General features: G+C 44.6%; 1 protein-coding gene across 3 annotated transcripts; it reads right to left on the reverse strand.

Annotated features, from left to right (window-relative positions):
• Positions 1 to 2,671: 2,671 nt before the first annotated feature.
• Positions 2,672 to 13,400, reverse strand: GREM1 (gremlin 1, DAN family BMP antagonist). 3 transcript variants are annotated; one of them, XM_061463388.1, is made up of 3 exons: positions 13,031 to 13,400; positions 3,833 to 6,509; positions 2,672 to 3,795 (listed from the first exon to the last, which is right to left on the reverse strand). In XM_061463388.1, the coding sequence occupies exon 2, from the start codon at positions 6,506 to 6,508 to the stop codon at positions 5,954 to 5,956; it is 555 nt and encodes a 184-aa protein (XP_061319372.1). In that variant the 5' UTR covers position 6,509; positions 13,031 to 13,400; the 3' UTR covers positions 2,672 to 3,795; positions 3,833 to 5,953. The 3 variants fall into 3 exon arrangements, with proteins under 3 accessions (XP_061319372.1, XP_061319374.1, XP_061319373.1); XM_061463390.1 differs by lacking the exon at positions 13,031 to 13,400 and adding an exon at positions 11,151 to 12,154; XM_061463389.1 differs by lacking the exon at positions 13,031 to 13,400 and having other exon boundaries at positions 3,833 to 6,606.
• Between the last annotated feature and the right edge of the window lie 3,005 nt (positions 13,401 to 16,405).

Here is a 16,405-nt window from a genome sequence, read left to right on the forward strand (position 1 = left end):
CTTGTGCATTTGAAAAAGGCAGATTATTGATTTTGTTTTCAGTATTTTTAGGAAATAATAGGAAAGGGAGCAAGTGACAAAATTTCTGTTCTCTTCTCCTCAGAGCCATAAAAGCTAGAGGAGGAATTCGGGCAGCCAGAAGCCACACATTGTCAAAGGGCACCTTAAAGTCACCAGCTATATTCCCAGGCAGGCGGTGCAGACAGGCTTCAGATATTTTTATGAAGCTGCATTAGAAGGTAGCATCAAAAATCTGCACTGGGCTTTGTTATGAGACCTGTGAGTTGCTCTATATTCCTGATTTCAGTCTCATCTGATAAAAAAATAAAGCAAGGCATCTAAATCTTATTATGGTTAATCTTTTTGATATGTTAAGGCCAAGACTGAATGGTTGTTAAAAATACATACCAGTGATATCTATCTCCAGTGTTTTGGCTAAATCCAAATATACATTAATTTTTTCACTCCCTGAAATCTTAAGTTATGCAGATCTCCCTTTTGGAAGACTTTGTTTAGTGCAACCACACAAGTAAGCAGAATGATTCAGAAGAAAAATTGGGACCTTCTGCCAGTACTGATTTCTATGTTTCAGTAACTAATGAAGTAGTTCCTAAGGCAGGCTTGAGTTACTTCGAGTGAGTAAGATGTATGGTTTTTAAAAAGCAAAGAAAGAATGTATAAGGAGATCATGTAAGGAGATCATTGGGTTAAGCAAGCCAGCATTCTCATCTCAGTCTACCAGTGACTAGGTGCTTCTCCTTTAGGAAATGTTTTAGAACCAACAGCTCTAGGTTTACTCCTGTACACTGGATAGCACACAGAAATACCAGTTCCCAAGGGTGCAGATCTCTGGTGCTCCTTTTATTTTTCTTTTCAGGAGAAGGTAAATTACAAGGTTAAATTACTGCATTATTTTTGCGAATGCATTGTCCCCCTTCCCAGCCAGGCGCTGCTGCTGACAGGCAGCTGGAGATGAGCCACAATGCTGTCTGTTCCACTGACCCATCCAGGATGCACCATACCTACTGTGCGCATGTGTCGCTCAGATGTCTTGCACATGCTCAGCAAAACTGACATGCTATTGATGCCTCAGTCCTATAACGTGTGTGCAAATCAACTGCAGAGCACATGGATGACAGAGCACACACAGAAATCCCAAACAGAAATGTAGCCTACCTCACTGGGGAGGGAGACAAAATAGCCTTATTTCTATCTGTGCCCCTGAAAGCTGATTGAGGTGTGTGAGTTCTCTCACTATCTTCTTCAATCTATAAAGCAGTGATGACTTCACAGTGGATGTATCTTCAATTCAAAGCTGGCATGTAGGCCAAATGTAACTTATAATGAGTATCTGAACTTGTTAGCAGATAAATAGTAAGACCATGGTACTACAGAGTACTAGAAAGGTAAGTCCAGGAGATTTTTCTCTCTGTTTTAAATGTTCAAATAAATATATATGCGCGTCTTCTCAAGGAAATTTATTCTGTTCAACTGTGCCATATCTCAGAACAAAAAATAGACAATTGCCTTCTAAAAATAATTATTTTAATGTTATTATCCTTTCAGTAAGTTTTGGAGGTGTGAAAAAAGCTGGAAGACTAAACAAAAAAATCCCAAACTTTAAAAGACTCCAAAAAGCCAGTACTACTAGAGTGCTCAGCTCCACTGTTGCAAGAAGGAAGAACAGACTGGATCTTACTGGCACCCTGCTTTTCTAAGCTGGAAATGAGACATCTGACCCTATTCTCTGGTTATCTGTGTGCTCCATGGGAAAACCCTACATGCTGTTCACTTATATGACCGTATACATGACTATATCATTCATTCCTTTGAACTGAAAGGTACATGTCTAAAAATTACTGGGCTTATATCACTGCTCAGAGGTTTATGCAAAATCAAAGATCGTACTCAGTCTGGTTCAGTGAGATGGCGCTCCCTGTCAGAGCAGCCTTCTTCAAAAGGGTAGACAATGCCCCTACTACTGCAGATGGCAAGACTGCAATGAGATCTGCAGTGACCAACCAGGTCCCTAATACATCTGACAATATGGCAGGTTGGAAAGGTAAAACTTATACCACTGCTGCCTATCTCCCACCGCTGGGGAGGAAAGTTCGAAGAAACCTGCTTTCTGTGGCTGCAGTCTTTCCTCAGCCCTGACCTTGCTTAAGTGCTGCCAGCAGGGACAAATCTTCCTGTTCTTTTTTGTAACTATTTTAACCTCTGTCCCCGTTTACAGCTTTTAATGTGCTGTATTTGTACGGTGTTCCTTACTCTTTTTTCTAAAAGTGAGAGTAAACCGCTAGCTAGATGTAAAACTGAGCTAAGGTGTAAAGCAGGCGCGCTGACTCCAACTTTAACTCTACAACAATTTCAGGGTGATTTATATCTTGAACTGTCGCTATATGGTTTACAAGGGAAAAGTGTGAGTAAATATTGAGATTTTCCTTCTATAAATTGTGGAAGGGTGAGGGGAAGTGACAGATCTCACTGAAAAACCTTACTGAAGTAGCTGTGTTGAATGATGGTGACATAGCTTGTCTCTGTCTCATTGTCATAATGTAAGCCCTTTTATAATTAGAAGAAACCACAGAAGTCAGAGTAAAGTACAACAGATCCAGACAGAGCTGGTAACTTAAGGAGGAAATGAAAAAAAGTAATGCAACAATAGACATGGGCTGGAGAAGATATTTTATTTATTTGTTACTAGTAGTTAAAATGACGTACAAGATGCTGGGAAGAAAAAACTCCAATTCTATTCAGTTACAAAATAATTAAAACTTCATTTTAAACCAAGTTTTGCTTTGTGAGACCGAGCATGAAAATACTGCAGCCTTAGGTTATATAGTCCATTGTTTTTAGAATAAAGCAGACATTTAAATGGTTGATATTAAATATCTTGTATAATTGTAAGTTAGCAGAACTTTCTTACTCTCAGGCAATAACTAGCAATTCATAGAAGTTCTTTGTATAAAATTTATATACTGGGGGGAGGGAACCTGCCTCAAGGGGAGTTCCATCGTGATCTATGCATGAGCTGTTTTGGAACATAAAACTAAAACTTCTAAAACTTCTACCAATTTTCCTTCAGAATGCTAGCCTAATCTTAAATAAAGGAGTAAGTAATGTCTGAAGCTTTGCTTAGTGGCTAAGGGTTTAGGGGCAAAGTGGTCACTGTAAAAGACAATGGGAGTTTTGCTGTCAACTTCACACGAAGGGAAAAATTCATTCTTAAGGTGTTCCCATTTCTTCAACAGAAACCCTAGCTAGTACAAAACTTTCAGCAATGAAACTTTCATCAACAACTGGGATTGACCCTTTCCCCTGCAAGCCAACTCAAAAAGGTAATTTAAGTATAAACAACCCCTGCCTGTTATCAGTGAAAGAGGATTTGTATCAATAATAACATTAAATAGCCATATCTTTCTGTTTAACTATTCACATTCCACACAGTGGAAATCTACCTCCAATAACTCCAGATTTTAAAACTGGATTTTAAAATCCTTAAAGAAATGTGTCAAACCTGCTGAGTGAGAATACACCAGATGAAATGCATTTTAATAATATCAATCAATGAGTTGCAATCTCTTAATCTTACAAATGCAGACCTCACAGCAGTGAATATTACAATAAACATATATTAAATTCAGAGATGCAGGATATTGCCAATAACTGTGTGATGCACTGTGTAACAGCTGGAGCATCTAATACAATGAGGGCACTCGGGATTCACCTGTGACATGCCACTCAATGTGTATTTTTCCCTTTGAGCATATTAGTAAGAGCAGAATTTTCTTCCTTAGTGTTCAGTGGACAGAAATGGTGTCAAGATAACAAGTGTGGTCGGTGGACAGAAATGGTGTCAAGATAACCACCTTGTGGTTGAGAGAGGCATCTGGTGTAGGAGGACAATTACCCTGACAGTGGATACTAGAGAATATTGCTGCCGACTGGTGAAACTGAGTCCTGGGCTATTCAAGTCCCATCATACAATTAATGTGGACCTAATTCCCATTTCACTCTCCTCCATGATGATGTCAGGACTCCTTTCAGGCCTCGTATTGACTCTGGCATAGGAATATGCCTTTCCTTCGGTATCCTATCAGACAGGACCTGCTGCCAGGGCGCTGCAGGCACAGGCACAGGTACCAACATGGACAGGAGAGTGTGCAGCACCTTGTGACCTCTTCAGCACTTGGCTGGAGAGTGCCCTTGCAAAGCCAGCATGCAGGACAGCATGAGCAGCCTGCACTCATACCATGTGGTATGAGATGTGTCCAGTAAGACACCCCCCAGGCTTCTCATCAAGTGCCCAGCAAAACAAGGGCAACATGCCTCTTGGGTTCAATGGCCCAAGGTCCACCTCACTAAAAACAGCTTCTTTTGCAGGACCTTCTGTGCTCTTGCCAAAACCTACAGCCCTCATCAAGTTTAAGCTTCTAATCCTGAAGGAAAGAGAAGACAGGACAACCTCATAGGTGAGATCCATCAAGCTGTTGGAAGTATTGTGTCCCCTTTTACGTTTTTTTTCCTCCTAAATGAGAGGGGCAGTTAGCCCTTAATTTTCAGGAAATTCTCTTTACTTTGTCCAAATTCAGTTTAAATGCAAGTCTGTGGTAAAAGATATAAAAGAGGATTATTGCTGGCAAAGTTCTGCATCTCTTTTCCAACAAACTGCATGCCTGTGGCAAAGCTAAAATAACAATAACAATGCAATGTTTACTAGTCATGAACGCCGTGTCTTTTGTCTCTTGTGTGGTTATTGCATTTGCAGTCACATGACGCTTGTTTTAATTTTTGCTTTGCTCTTTATGTACTAAATTACTGCCATTTGTACTTGATCTTAATTAGCAAGATTTTTATGCTGTGGTTTATGTATGTTTTTTATGTATGTGTGTGAAAAAGAGGAGAGAGTTCAGTTACACACAATGGAGTATGCATACTCATTGTATGTATGTATAGATATCCATGACTAAAAGATACTGCATGTATATATATGTAGATATGAAGAATAACTGATATCAGAAATACAAGACATCAAATGGATCTAGTGGCACAAGAATGGGTTTTGATCGATTCAGAGAGCCATTAGAATTCAGAAGTGTATTTATAGCCTAGTATATAGATTCTTTTTAATTTATGTAATATATGACTAGGTATATAAATTAAAGCAAAACATAAACAGAAGACTATCTCTTCCTCTGGATATTCCTATTTATGTATCTTTCCTTTTTCTACTCCCTTTTGTACTCTCCCCATCTACTTACTTTGGCCTTTTGCTTTCTAACTTGCTGTAGCTCTGTTTTCCATCCTCCTATAGTGACTTTTCAACACTCCCACATCCCCCATTGTTCTCCAGACATGGCTTTTGGACTACAGATCTTTTTTTGAAGAAGCATGTTACAAACTCTTGATACAGCTGCTATTTTCAGTGATGGTTTTGTTACACTTTAAACTGCTTCTTGCCTACTTTGTATGTAAGAATAGATTTATGCTTTTAAATAAATTGTCCTCTCACTTTGATGTTTCTCTTAATACAATAAAAGCAAGTAGCACGGCAAGTGAACATGAGCAAAAGCCACAGCTCCACTTTCCCAGCAAGCGGCAAAAATGTGAATATACACTAGGAAAGCTAATTCATGACTGCAGGTAAACAGATTTTTTTTAATATTTCCTACCTCTGTTAATTTCTTTTTGTTGTAGTGAACATTCATAGATTTGCTTGCACACATCCATTTTTTCACTTACACACAAACACACACATGCATGCCCTTTCTTTACATTGATATTTTTTTCTTTTTTTGTGTGTGTGTGGTTTTTTCTTACTTGTTTTAGGTAATTTGCTAGGTTGCTCTCAGTTTTGCCAAGCCCTGAAGGCATGCTTGTTCATGGTGTTCACTCTCACACTGGCAATGATTGCTTACAGTCAGAGTGCAATCACTACATTTGTCTCAGTTCAGTCCAAGTCAATAGATATACACCGGCATTCCTTAACTCGGGTGATTCTTTTCTTCTTTCTTGGGGGCTGAAGCTCAGGGCAATTGAGTGTAACAGTCATGGTTGTGAATTTCTTGGGCTTGCAGAAGGAACAAGATTGGAAGGAGCCTTCTTCTTTACGGACATGCCTGGGGATGTAGAAGGAATTGCACTGGCCATAGCAGAACCTGTTGATAATGGTACGACTGTTGCAGCCTTCTTCATGGATAGTTTGTTTGAGGGGTTGAGTTTTACACCAATCCCGTTTTAGGTATTTGCGCTCAGTGATGTGCAATGCCTCCTGACTAGATTCTAGCACCTCTTCTGCAGGCATCGAAGTGCCTTTTCCTCGTTCTCGATGCCTAGAACCCGATGGCTGCTGTGTCTGTATTTGCTCTGAATCATTGGGCTGATCTTTGTCAGGAGGAGGGATAGCACCTTGAGATCCACGGTTCCTCTTTCTCCCTTCTGCTGTTGGTAGCAGAAATCCCATCAGAAGAAACACAGCACCGATGGCGTACAGTGTGCGGACCATCCTATATGGAGGAAGTTGAGGGAATAAAGCACAGTTGTGGATTTCAGATATCAACAGAAGACAGACATGCAGTATATTTTCACTTCCATAAAAGAAATAGGGGGAGGGGGGTGTGGGGTGTGTGTGCAAAACAAAAGATAAGCATTAGCTTTTACCAGCTGGAAAGCAATTTCCAAATTACCAAGTGATAAAAGCTTTCATATACAGTCATCGAAAGTAGGAGGCTAAAGCAAGTCTAAAGAGAATTCTATTTTGTGCATCATGCGCCTTTTTCCATCACTTTTCTCCATGTATACTACTCTAGTTAAGAGTTCTCATTCTCTTCTTGCACCTCATTGACATTAGGAAGGTTACTCCCAACTTAACACTGGTGGAAGAGCAGATTTTATGCTACACGAGGATTTGTATGAAATAGCTATCTACAATACCAGAGAACTAAACACTTTGACTCAGGAGATCTAGTCTAGCTATGTGTTCCTAAGTCAGTCTCAGAAGTTTTGTACAGCTTCTTGCACAATATACATCCAGAAGATAATGTGCATGCTATATCCACCTGTTGTCTGAATTACAGCATCCCAAGCTCAGTCACGCCGCACCTCTGAAATGGTCCAATGTGTCTGAGTGTAATGCTGCTTAAGGTAAGAAATATGCAACAAGACACGCAACTAACATTAATGAACACGTAGATGTGTGTTAAAAGAGATACATCTGTAATTTCAAATTACACAAATTCTCTCACATTACTCTGAATCTTTGACAGAAATTATACAGATGTAGTCACGGTGTTAAGAATTTTTCAGATCTCTGAATTTTATTCATTATATACAGCAAGATATTGAAAGGAACATATGAGGACAACAGAATTCCATATATGACACTAAACGTCATGTAGTTCATGCACTCAAGAAAACCCACTTTGAGAAGTGCAGTAAGTGGAGACTATGAGGTTCTTAAAACTGCACCCCTGCTCCAAACCTAATTAATAGCATAAGAACAGCCTTTCTTTCCTCTCTTATTCCACCATTTCTGCTGCTTCCCAAAGCTCTGAGTTCTTTTGGCTGCTCAGTTAGACACCAACCAGCCAGAAGACTCATCACCTGTCACACTTTTCCCCCTTCCAGAAGTGCCATGGTTTCCATGTTGTTCTGGAAAGCCAGGGTTGTGGCAAGCAAGACAAACAGATCAGGGAAAAAAGCTCGCAAGGGACCCTCCCAGTGGGAGCTTGGAAGAAGCCACCAGAAAAGAACTACTGCTTGCAAAAAAACTGTAAAAAAGGAGACCTGCCAAGAGGCACATGCATTAAAAAGGGAAGAATTGTGAAAAATATACATACATAAAAACAGACAAACAAACATACAAGCCCCAAACAACTTGGGTAGTTTGGGATGTCTTCTACCTGCTTGGAGTGCTGCAGTTATATCCCTTATTTGGCTTGTTTTATCAGTAAGGGCGAAATTAGTGATTGAACTGAAGAGTCCTGCTTGTGCTACTATCCAAGAAACATGGGAAACCAAGGGCACCATGCTGGATGGCTTTACCCGCTCTGCCCAAGACCACACAACTAGGCAGGAAAGCAGCCAAATGCCAATGCTGTAAGGGCCACCTAGAGACTCAGCAGAGGCTCAGGGTGGAGCCTATTTGCTAGAAAAGATATCTGTTAATTTCTCAATTACTAGTCTTCCCAGTCATACGGAGAAAATAAGCATTAGATTATGCTGTTCAAAAAGCATTTCTTACCAAATGGACTGGGAAAGGAATTACTGGAGTGGAAGAGTATCATAGGGAGTTTCCAATGTATTCAGGAATTTGCTTGTGGATTTAATATTTTAAGTGTTTGTCTACAGATTGTTAGAGCACCTAGAGTTAATCATGTGTATGATAAATATATGCTTTTGGTTTATTCATTTATGTTTCTGTACCAGTATGTCCTATGTTTGTCAGAAACTTCAGGCTTCAAGCAAGGGGTGCAAGAATGACACTGCTGCCGACTCCAGTGGACAACTTGGAAGGGCTGCTTTTAATATCTAAATGAAACATGCAATTCTAATAGCCCTAAGGCTCTGAAATAGAACAAGAACAACAAAAAAAAAAAGTTGGGAATTCTAACAGAAGACTAGTGTAACACAATTTCAAGTGTCAGCTTGGACTTCACATTTGCTTTCTTTCCCTATTTCTACGCAACCTGAATGTTATTTAAACATGCTTCTTTTGAAACTTAATTTTCCTTTTTTTTTAAAAAAAAAAAAAAAGTTATTGCATGCAATTGAAAATAGATTGCTAGTTTATAAGCAGTGCCAGCATGCTTCAGGTGTTTGCTTAGTGTCCCATAACTGAGTTGAAGTTCTACCAACAAACATATTCCTGGACTATTTTTATTTTTAAAACTGATGACCTCCACATTGTTTCATCTTTCTCTCTCTACCCCCTGCCATAAACATGCAATTGATGACACAATAAGGTCTAATCATGGGAAAATGAGATGTACTTTGAGATGGGAATTTAGAGGAAATTTGATGGTAACGTTTACTGTTGTAATATCTGTATTGCAGATTCATGAATGATTAATAAGCACGTGCTTAACCCTAAGGAAATGCAAGCATGTGTTTCAGTATAATCCTAAATTTCAGGAGGCAATTTTTCACTGAGTTGGTTTCCAGCGTTAAATGTGGAAGCTATATCACATGCTCATTAAAGAGACTGTGATTCAAATAGAAATTAGCAACTCAGCAAAAACGTTTGTTATGGTCCCTTCCAAAACACACATCTAAAAGTACAAATAATCCAATCATTTAGGGATAAATACAGTTTAAACATAGACCCATCAAAAAGGTTGTGTGAACTTCATGACCCCCACAGCAGCTCAAAAAGGACCTTCTTTTTATAGAGACTTACTAAACATTTATTAACAACAACAACAAAAAAAGGATTATTTTTAAAAAATGGAAAATATGAAGGAGAATGAGGGGGTATGCCTCAGCAAGGAAAGCAGCCACTCTGCACCATCTCTGGTCCCAAGGCAAGCCATTTGCTTGCAAGAGAAGACGACACTTCTATTTGCTTACATTAGGAACTAGAGTGGTCCATCCATCTATGAATTAATGTTTATGAATGTTTCCTTAGCAGGCTTTTATTAGTAAAAAAAAAAATAAAAAAAAAATAGAATGCAGAACAGTACAGGTAGCTAAATCAGTGTTACCATACCCAAAGTTCTACCAAAAAGAAATCTCTCCCTAGCATAATTTTTTTTTTCCTTGTCACAGTCATAACTCTGCAGAAATAATAACTCTGGAGCTTGGGTAGGATCTGTGAGGAATCAGGCTGCAAAAGCTTATATTCCAGATTTCAGCAAAATTTTCAGTACCTGATACTGGCTGTTACACTGGCATAGCCAGAAATCCTTTTGAAGATCCATTTGAGAAGCCTTTGAACAAACAGATGACTATAACCAAAATTATCGATTCCCCCTTACTTTGTTCAGAGAGATCTGATAGAATTAATATTTTTTTAAAGTTACAAAATACTTCAAAAATCTATTTTCTTCATATTTCACTGCTAAAATGAGTTCTACTGTTCATCTGTAAGTTCTTAGTCCTAAAGCCAAAAGAAGTTTTATTGCTGACTTCAAACAGGAGCAGAATTGGGCCCTAACATTCATATCACTTCATATGTGGTTTATCTAGAGCCTGGGATCTCATCATCTAAAACAGATTAGAAATCTGGTGGATTAACACTAGGAACTGTTTCTAGAGAAGTGTAAATGCTTTCAAGTTTATTATTTCATGCAATTAAGCTGTATTTTCTTCATTTATACGTTTTCTGCTATAAATTAAGGATTGCCATGTGTCAGTTCATAAGCAGAATTTCCCTATGAGTTCCCAGGCACAGTCAGAAAGTTATTAGTAAAAGTCTTAGTACACAGCAACTTGTTCAAAAGAACTGGATGGAATCCTGGTTCTGTTGAAATATACAGCAAAATTCTCACAGACGTCAGCAGGCCTGTAATTTCATCTGTGAACCATATTTACTAGGAAAATATTATGATGAATCATGGGCTCATGCACTTCACATGAAGACTAATATGACAAAGACCTAAAAAAAATACATATGTTTGGCGGGCTTCAAATATCAGCCAAAGAAAGAGGCAAAACACAACCATTTGACTACTGAGAAAATTGAAGTGGTTTGTGTCCCAAAGGATCGGAATAATTTTATGCCTGGCTTATTATATATGAATTACAGAAATAGTCTTATGTAATGTTTTCATAGTTTTCAAGGATCTGTATTTTTAAATACACAAAAAGGCATGGCAATGGCAACTCCCAGAGAAACTTTTTTTTTCTTTTCCCTGAGATCAAGACAGCAAAACTATCATCTCTGGTAGTATCTGAGTACATTGACATTTCGGCTAATTTCTTCTTGCAAGTCATGGAGATGCCTTTTCTTGAGAAACGTCATGAGTGGCGGCAGCAATACAAAAAAAGAAAAAAAAAAAAGAACTTTGAAACTCCCCTTTCCGGAGGCATTGCTCTGTAGGACGTTCTAGGGATCACACGGAAGGCGAACATCATGGTGGGCATGGCTGGTAGCAAACCCGAAATACACTCTCCTGATGACACCCGTGAAGCCTGACAGCTCCGCTCACCAGAGCGAAGCTCCCTCCAGACGGATTTGCTCGCGGAGCCCTGGGCCCACCAGGACTGCTCTCCTGCGCACTGCCACGCGTGCTGAAAGGAGAAAGTCTTCGGGAGAAGCTACACGTTTCTGGGTGACATCGCTGAAAGGAAAACTGAACGCTTTAGCACAGACTGAGCCCGAATCCGAAAGAGCAGCAGGAAACTACGGGCACTGGCCCCCTTTAAATTCGACATGAAAGTCTCCACGCCCGCTAGCCGATCACTCCGGAGTTCCCGCACGGTGAGGACGGGCAGGAGACGAGCGGCTGCTCTCCCTCTCCCTGGGCTGGGCTCAGAGCGGCTGCGGCGGGGGGTTCCTGGCGCTCCATCCTAACAGCCTCTCACCAAAGGGGTGACTAAACCCCTTCCAGCTGGCAGGGCGAGCCAAACGCACGTTGGTGTCTGTTCAGAAAGGGGTCTCCCCAGAACTGGGTCTCAGTCCCGATGAGCGAAACGGGCTTCACTCGCGAGACTTTCACTGAGAGGAGCCACGAGCGGGACACCAGGAGAGAAGCCGTTGCAGACAGCCAGGACGGCTCAGGACAGCGGTTCGCCGCCGCAGCCCCGCACCGGACAGAATGGCCCCGCCCGGGACTGGACGGTGCCGCGGCACTGCCCAACCCGCCTAGGTAAGACGGGCTGTCACTGAGCGCAGCGTGGACACGCCGTCGGAGGGGAGAAGCCTTCTGCTCGGTTTGGCATCCTCATCTCAGCCGGGAGCGGCTCAGCCCGGCTCCCGGCGGTCGCGGACGCTTCTCGAGGCAGCTGGAGACACCACCCGGGTCTCCACCAGGGAGGCGGCCGCCGTCTGGGCTTACCCAGCGGAGGACGAGCTCCGTGGCGGTGACTCCCGAGCCGTCGGAGGATGGCATTAAAACGGACAGGGCGAGTGAGCAAACCGCCCTCCCGAAGGGAAAAGCCCAGCGCCAGGTCAGCCCGGGGCCGAGAAGAGCGGGTCAGCACCAGGCCGGCGCACTGCGGGGAGGCCTGTCCGTACGGGGAGGGGGAGCCGTGGCTGACGGATGCCCAGGGCCGTCTGCGCGGCAAAACGCTTCTGGCTCCGAGTCAGGTGGGAGGGCAGGGTGGGGAGGTAGCGGTGGGAAAGGCAGAGAGGTGCCGAGGACAGCGGAGGGGCCGCGGTCCGTCCTGCCCGACGGCTCCCCAGGACGCGCAGCGCTCGCACGCCGCGGGTGCAGACCCTTCTTCGGTGCAGACCCTTCGCGACCCGTCGCCCGACCCCACCGGCACACACGCAGTCCCCCGGGCTGCACAGCCACCGCGGGGAGCTCCTGTAGGCCCAGGGCACGCCGTCCGGGAGGACCCGAGGTTTGCAAAGGCGGCCGGAGCAGAGCCGGGGGCTGAGAGGTCTCGTGGAGGCAGCCCGGCAGGACGGGGCGGGAGGCGCCGGTGCCGGCACATGGGGATCTGCCCCCGCCCCGCTCCGCGAAGAGGCCGGGCCGGGATTTTGCCGTGTGTCGGATGGGCGCCGAATCCAATTTGTCGGGAGTGATGCTGTAGGCGGAGATGAGAGGCAGAGCTAACAGGGCTTTTGCAATCCCTGTGCTTGTCAGGGGACAGGGATGTAACGGCGCCCTAATCCCCAGAACTGCAGCGGAAATGTTGGTGTCCGCCTCGCTGCAGCGGACGGGAGGGACGGGTATCACCCTCTGCAAAGCCGAGGGACCCGGAGTTTTGCTACACACCGACGAACGACCCCTCTCCGAAGGCAGGGTAGATTAGAATTCTGCCTCCCACAGAGACCGGCAGAACTCCGCAGCTGCCTGCCTCGTTTGCGGCCCCGATTGCTCCCCCGCTGTGAGTGCGCGCAGCGCAGCGCGGCCCAGCTCACCTGCGCGGCGGCGGAGGCTCCGCGGCGGGGCCCGGCTCGGCGGCGGCGGATCCTCAGCGGGGTCCGGGGTTCTGTGGGGCTCTGCCCGGCGGCTCACTAGGCGGAGCGGGTGTCGTGGGAGCCCGGAGCTGCCTGGGAGTCCATAGAGAGAGAGTCTCGGATCCTGCCTACAAATTGCAGCAGCGCCGAGCTGTCTCCCATTTAAATGTCTGCCAGCTGAGATCTGCTCTCCAAGCCCCTCCAGATCATTGGACAAGCGCCTCCAAAGCCCGTGTTATCCGCCCCCTTTAACACTTCCATAAACCTCCACCAGGGAAAGCTTTCAGTCATCTAGATAAACATTCGACTGCTTTACTCTCTTAAGAGAATCGGTGCTAAAGGTCACCACCCCGAGGAATTGTTCCTGGAATGCAAAGAAAATTCACATTTTCCATCCCCATTAAAGTATGACATCCAAGAAGAGTTAAACTCCCCCCCCCCCCTCCAGCCCCCCACCTCTGCTGCCCTTCTGGGCGCGCTGCCGGGCCGGGGCTGAGCTGCTGGGAGCTTTCCTGCCCGAGAGCCGGCCAGGCGAGCTGTGCTGCCGTTGGGAGCCCTTCACCGGCCAGCCGGGGCCAGGAGGGAGGCAGCCATCTCTCCGACCGTCCCTGGTACAAATTTGCATTGAGGAGCTTTGCCTTCTGCAGATATGACCGGAGTTACGTATCTTTGGCAAAATCCCCCATAAACCTGTGTGTACGTGTGTGCGCGGGGATGTGTGGAGGGTGGTGTCAAGCCGTGGCTCCCGGTCAGCAGTCGCGCTCATAGCTCTGCATCAGTGAGAGGGTTTTATTTATTTATATTATTTTTATTTATTTATTTTTGTCCCGCAAGAGGCAGGACACCTTGGGTGGCTTTTTCCCCTCCCGTCCCTGCGTATCTCCGAGGGCTCGGGCTCCTCAGGCATCCCGCGGTGGGCAGGACGGAGAGAGGTGCACGTCCCGCTTTGGGCTGAAAGCGGCGGCGGCCGGAGCAGTCCGACCGTCGAGGTGGCGGCGGGGGCAGCTCAGCGCCGCTTCGCAGCCCCTGGGGAAGGCGGCCGCTCTTCCCGGGTCAGCTTCCCCAGGGATCCCAGGGAATTAGGCAAAGACCGGCGGCGATTGAGCGTCGTTGCGTACCAAGCTCTTTGCAGCCGCGAGCGGCGGCCGCCTCTCCTCTCTGCACTGCGGTTGGCCGAATCTTACCCCGAGTCTGCAGGGTGAGGGGCACCGCGGGCACCTCTGTACCACCCACCCGCTCCGGCACCGGGGTTTGTCTTCCACGGGCTTTACCACGGAGTGCGGCAGCGCTACCGAGAGTCGCTACTAACGGGAGCAGCCTCTGAACTACGGGTTGACCTTCAGGCCTGCTAATTAAAAGGAGCCGTTTGTCAGCTGCCACTTCCAGCGGTGGGCATCAGCCCCCGCGGAGCAGAGCGAGGCAAAGCGGCGGTTCCTGCCGCTTTGCTGCAAGCAAACCTCGGCTTACCGCCCGGCAGAAATTGCTGCGGGAGAGGGCAGCCAGCCCTGCACCTCCGCATCCCAGCACTGACAGCACCCTGGGCCTTGAGAGGCCCGATCTCACCTGACAAATAGGGATTTTTATTGTCCCTGGTTTTGCAGATTGGAAGATGAATTCAAACGAAAGTATCTGCTACATTAGGGGTAGCGGGTAGGCAAGATGCCAGGTTTCTGACTTGTCACAGTATTTAGCAGAAACTTGTACTTTGCTAGGGCCAGAGCATGGCTCCACGTGGTGCCAGTTATGTAGGTGAGTGCTCAGCAAGGTAGTAAATCAGGTCCGTTGCTGAAACTGTCATACACATTTAGCGATAGCTTGTTAAAAAACAATCTTTTCAATCACAGGGCAAACAACCATAGTGCAGTGGTAGGTGGCAGCATGAGAGAGAAAATGCATCCATGTGCAGGGGCCACTGAAATTCAAATACAGTGAAGGAGTGAAGGATTACTTGCAAAGAATCACAGCAAATGGCATCTAGTTGGATGGAAGGAGAGGCCTAGGGATTTTTAAAGATTTTTTTTTGTTATTTTACTCAAAAAACAGTGCTACTAAAATCAGTAGATGTTTTTAATTAACTGGGGTCCTTCCTCTGTGAATCCGAAGAAAAAGTCGCAATTCCCATCTCTCAGTATGTTAAAAGACTTTATGCTTCTTTTCTTCTGTGAAGTATCTGTACTAATGCATAGGGAAGAGGTCTATTCACCTCTCTCCTGCCCTTCGAGCCTTCTCTGGCTCTGGTTGCCTGTCCTAGGGCCATCCTGGGTGGTTGGGGAGCTGCTCTGCCGCCCCTTCCCCAGCGCCATGGTCCAGTGTTACACGGGTGCTGGAGGAAGTGGTTTCTGTACTTGCCCTGAGCTCCTGTTGATGCCCGATGATGGCACTGACGCTGGCATTGCTGCAGGCAAGCTGCCCCTCTGCTGTACTTTTCTGGGATGTAGTTTACGTGCCACTCTGGCATTGACTTTCCTAGATGGTGATTCTTCTGGGCATCTATTGCAGAGCAAATATCTCCACTTATTGCTTTACTGCACTCAAACATCTAGCCGGAGTCCCTGATCTGGAATAGATCTCACTCCAACTTAAAGCAAACTAAGAAACCCTTTAGGAAGCATCTCCTGGACTGGAAGATGTGTTCCCTCCTTAAGATCTGTCTTCATTTCTTGCAGTTGAACGTTCTGCACCATATTTTCCCATCTGTTTTCTTTTACTGAGCTTAATCCACAGAGTGTTTTAAGTAAAGTAGGCACTAGCATCTTGGGTCCAGCAAGACAATTTTCCAGATTTCTCTGATGGTTGGAATGTAGGATTATTCCTGTAAGTGTTTGCCTGCTCATTCAGGAAAACAAAGCAGTTGGCTACCAAAAAGGTAAATAATTGTAGCTGTATCTGCTTCCTTGGACTGGATGAAGGTAGAAATAAATAAATAAATTAATTAAAAAAAAAAAAAGGCTTGTCAAAAAAAAAGAAACGTCTATTTTTATTTATTTCTTTGTGGTTGTGGAGGTGGGGTAAAAATATCTCTTTCTTCATTGTTCTTTTAACATCAGGTATCCAGAAGATAATTTCCAGCTTGGAAGTTTGTATTCCTTTACCATTAGATTCTTTAACAAAACATTCCCTAATTTTACTCCAAAATTTCAGTAATGCTGATCAGATCCCAGCCATAGACAAGGTTTTGGTATCTTCTTGCTTGCACCTTACTCACACTTGAAATTCTGTTGATGCTTGTCATTGCTGCTAATTGGAGCTGGAATACTGATTGGGGAATTTTGTGCAATTATTTAGTATAAAAGAGGTCTGTGGGAATCTGCATATATTTGTGGCATAGGTTTGAGA

The sequence above is a fragment of the Pezoporus flaviventris genome, unplaced genomic scaffold, assembly GCF_033815535.1.
Source record: "Pezoporus flaviventris isolate CSIRO_AGI_PZ_B2104156 unplaced genomic scaffold, CSIRO_AGI_Pfla_v1 ptg000036l, whole genome shotgun sequence".
Classification (NCBI taxonomy): domain Eukaryota; kingdom Metazoa; phylum Chordata; class Aves; order Psittaciformes; family Psittacidae; genus Pezoporus; species Pezoporus flaviventris.

Coding starts and splice junctions, on each gene's coding strand:
- GREM1 (XM_061463388.1), bottom strand. CDS start 6,508: ATGGTCCGCACACTGTACGCCATCGGTGCTGTGTTTCTTCTGATGGGA.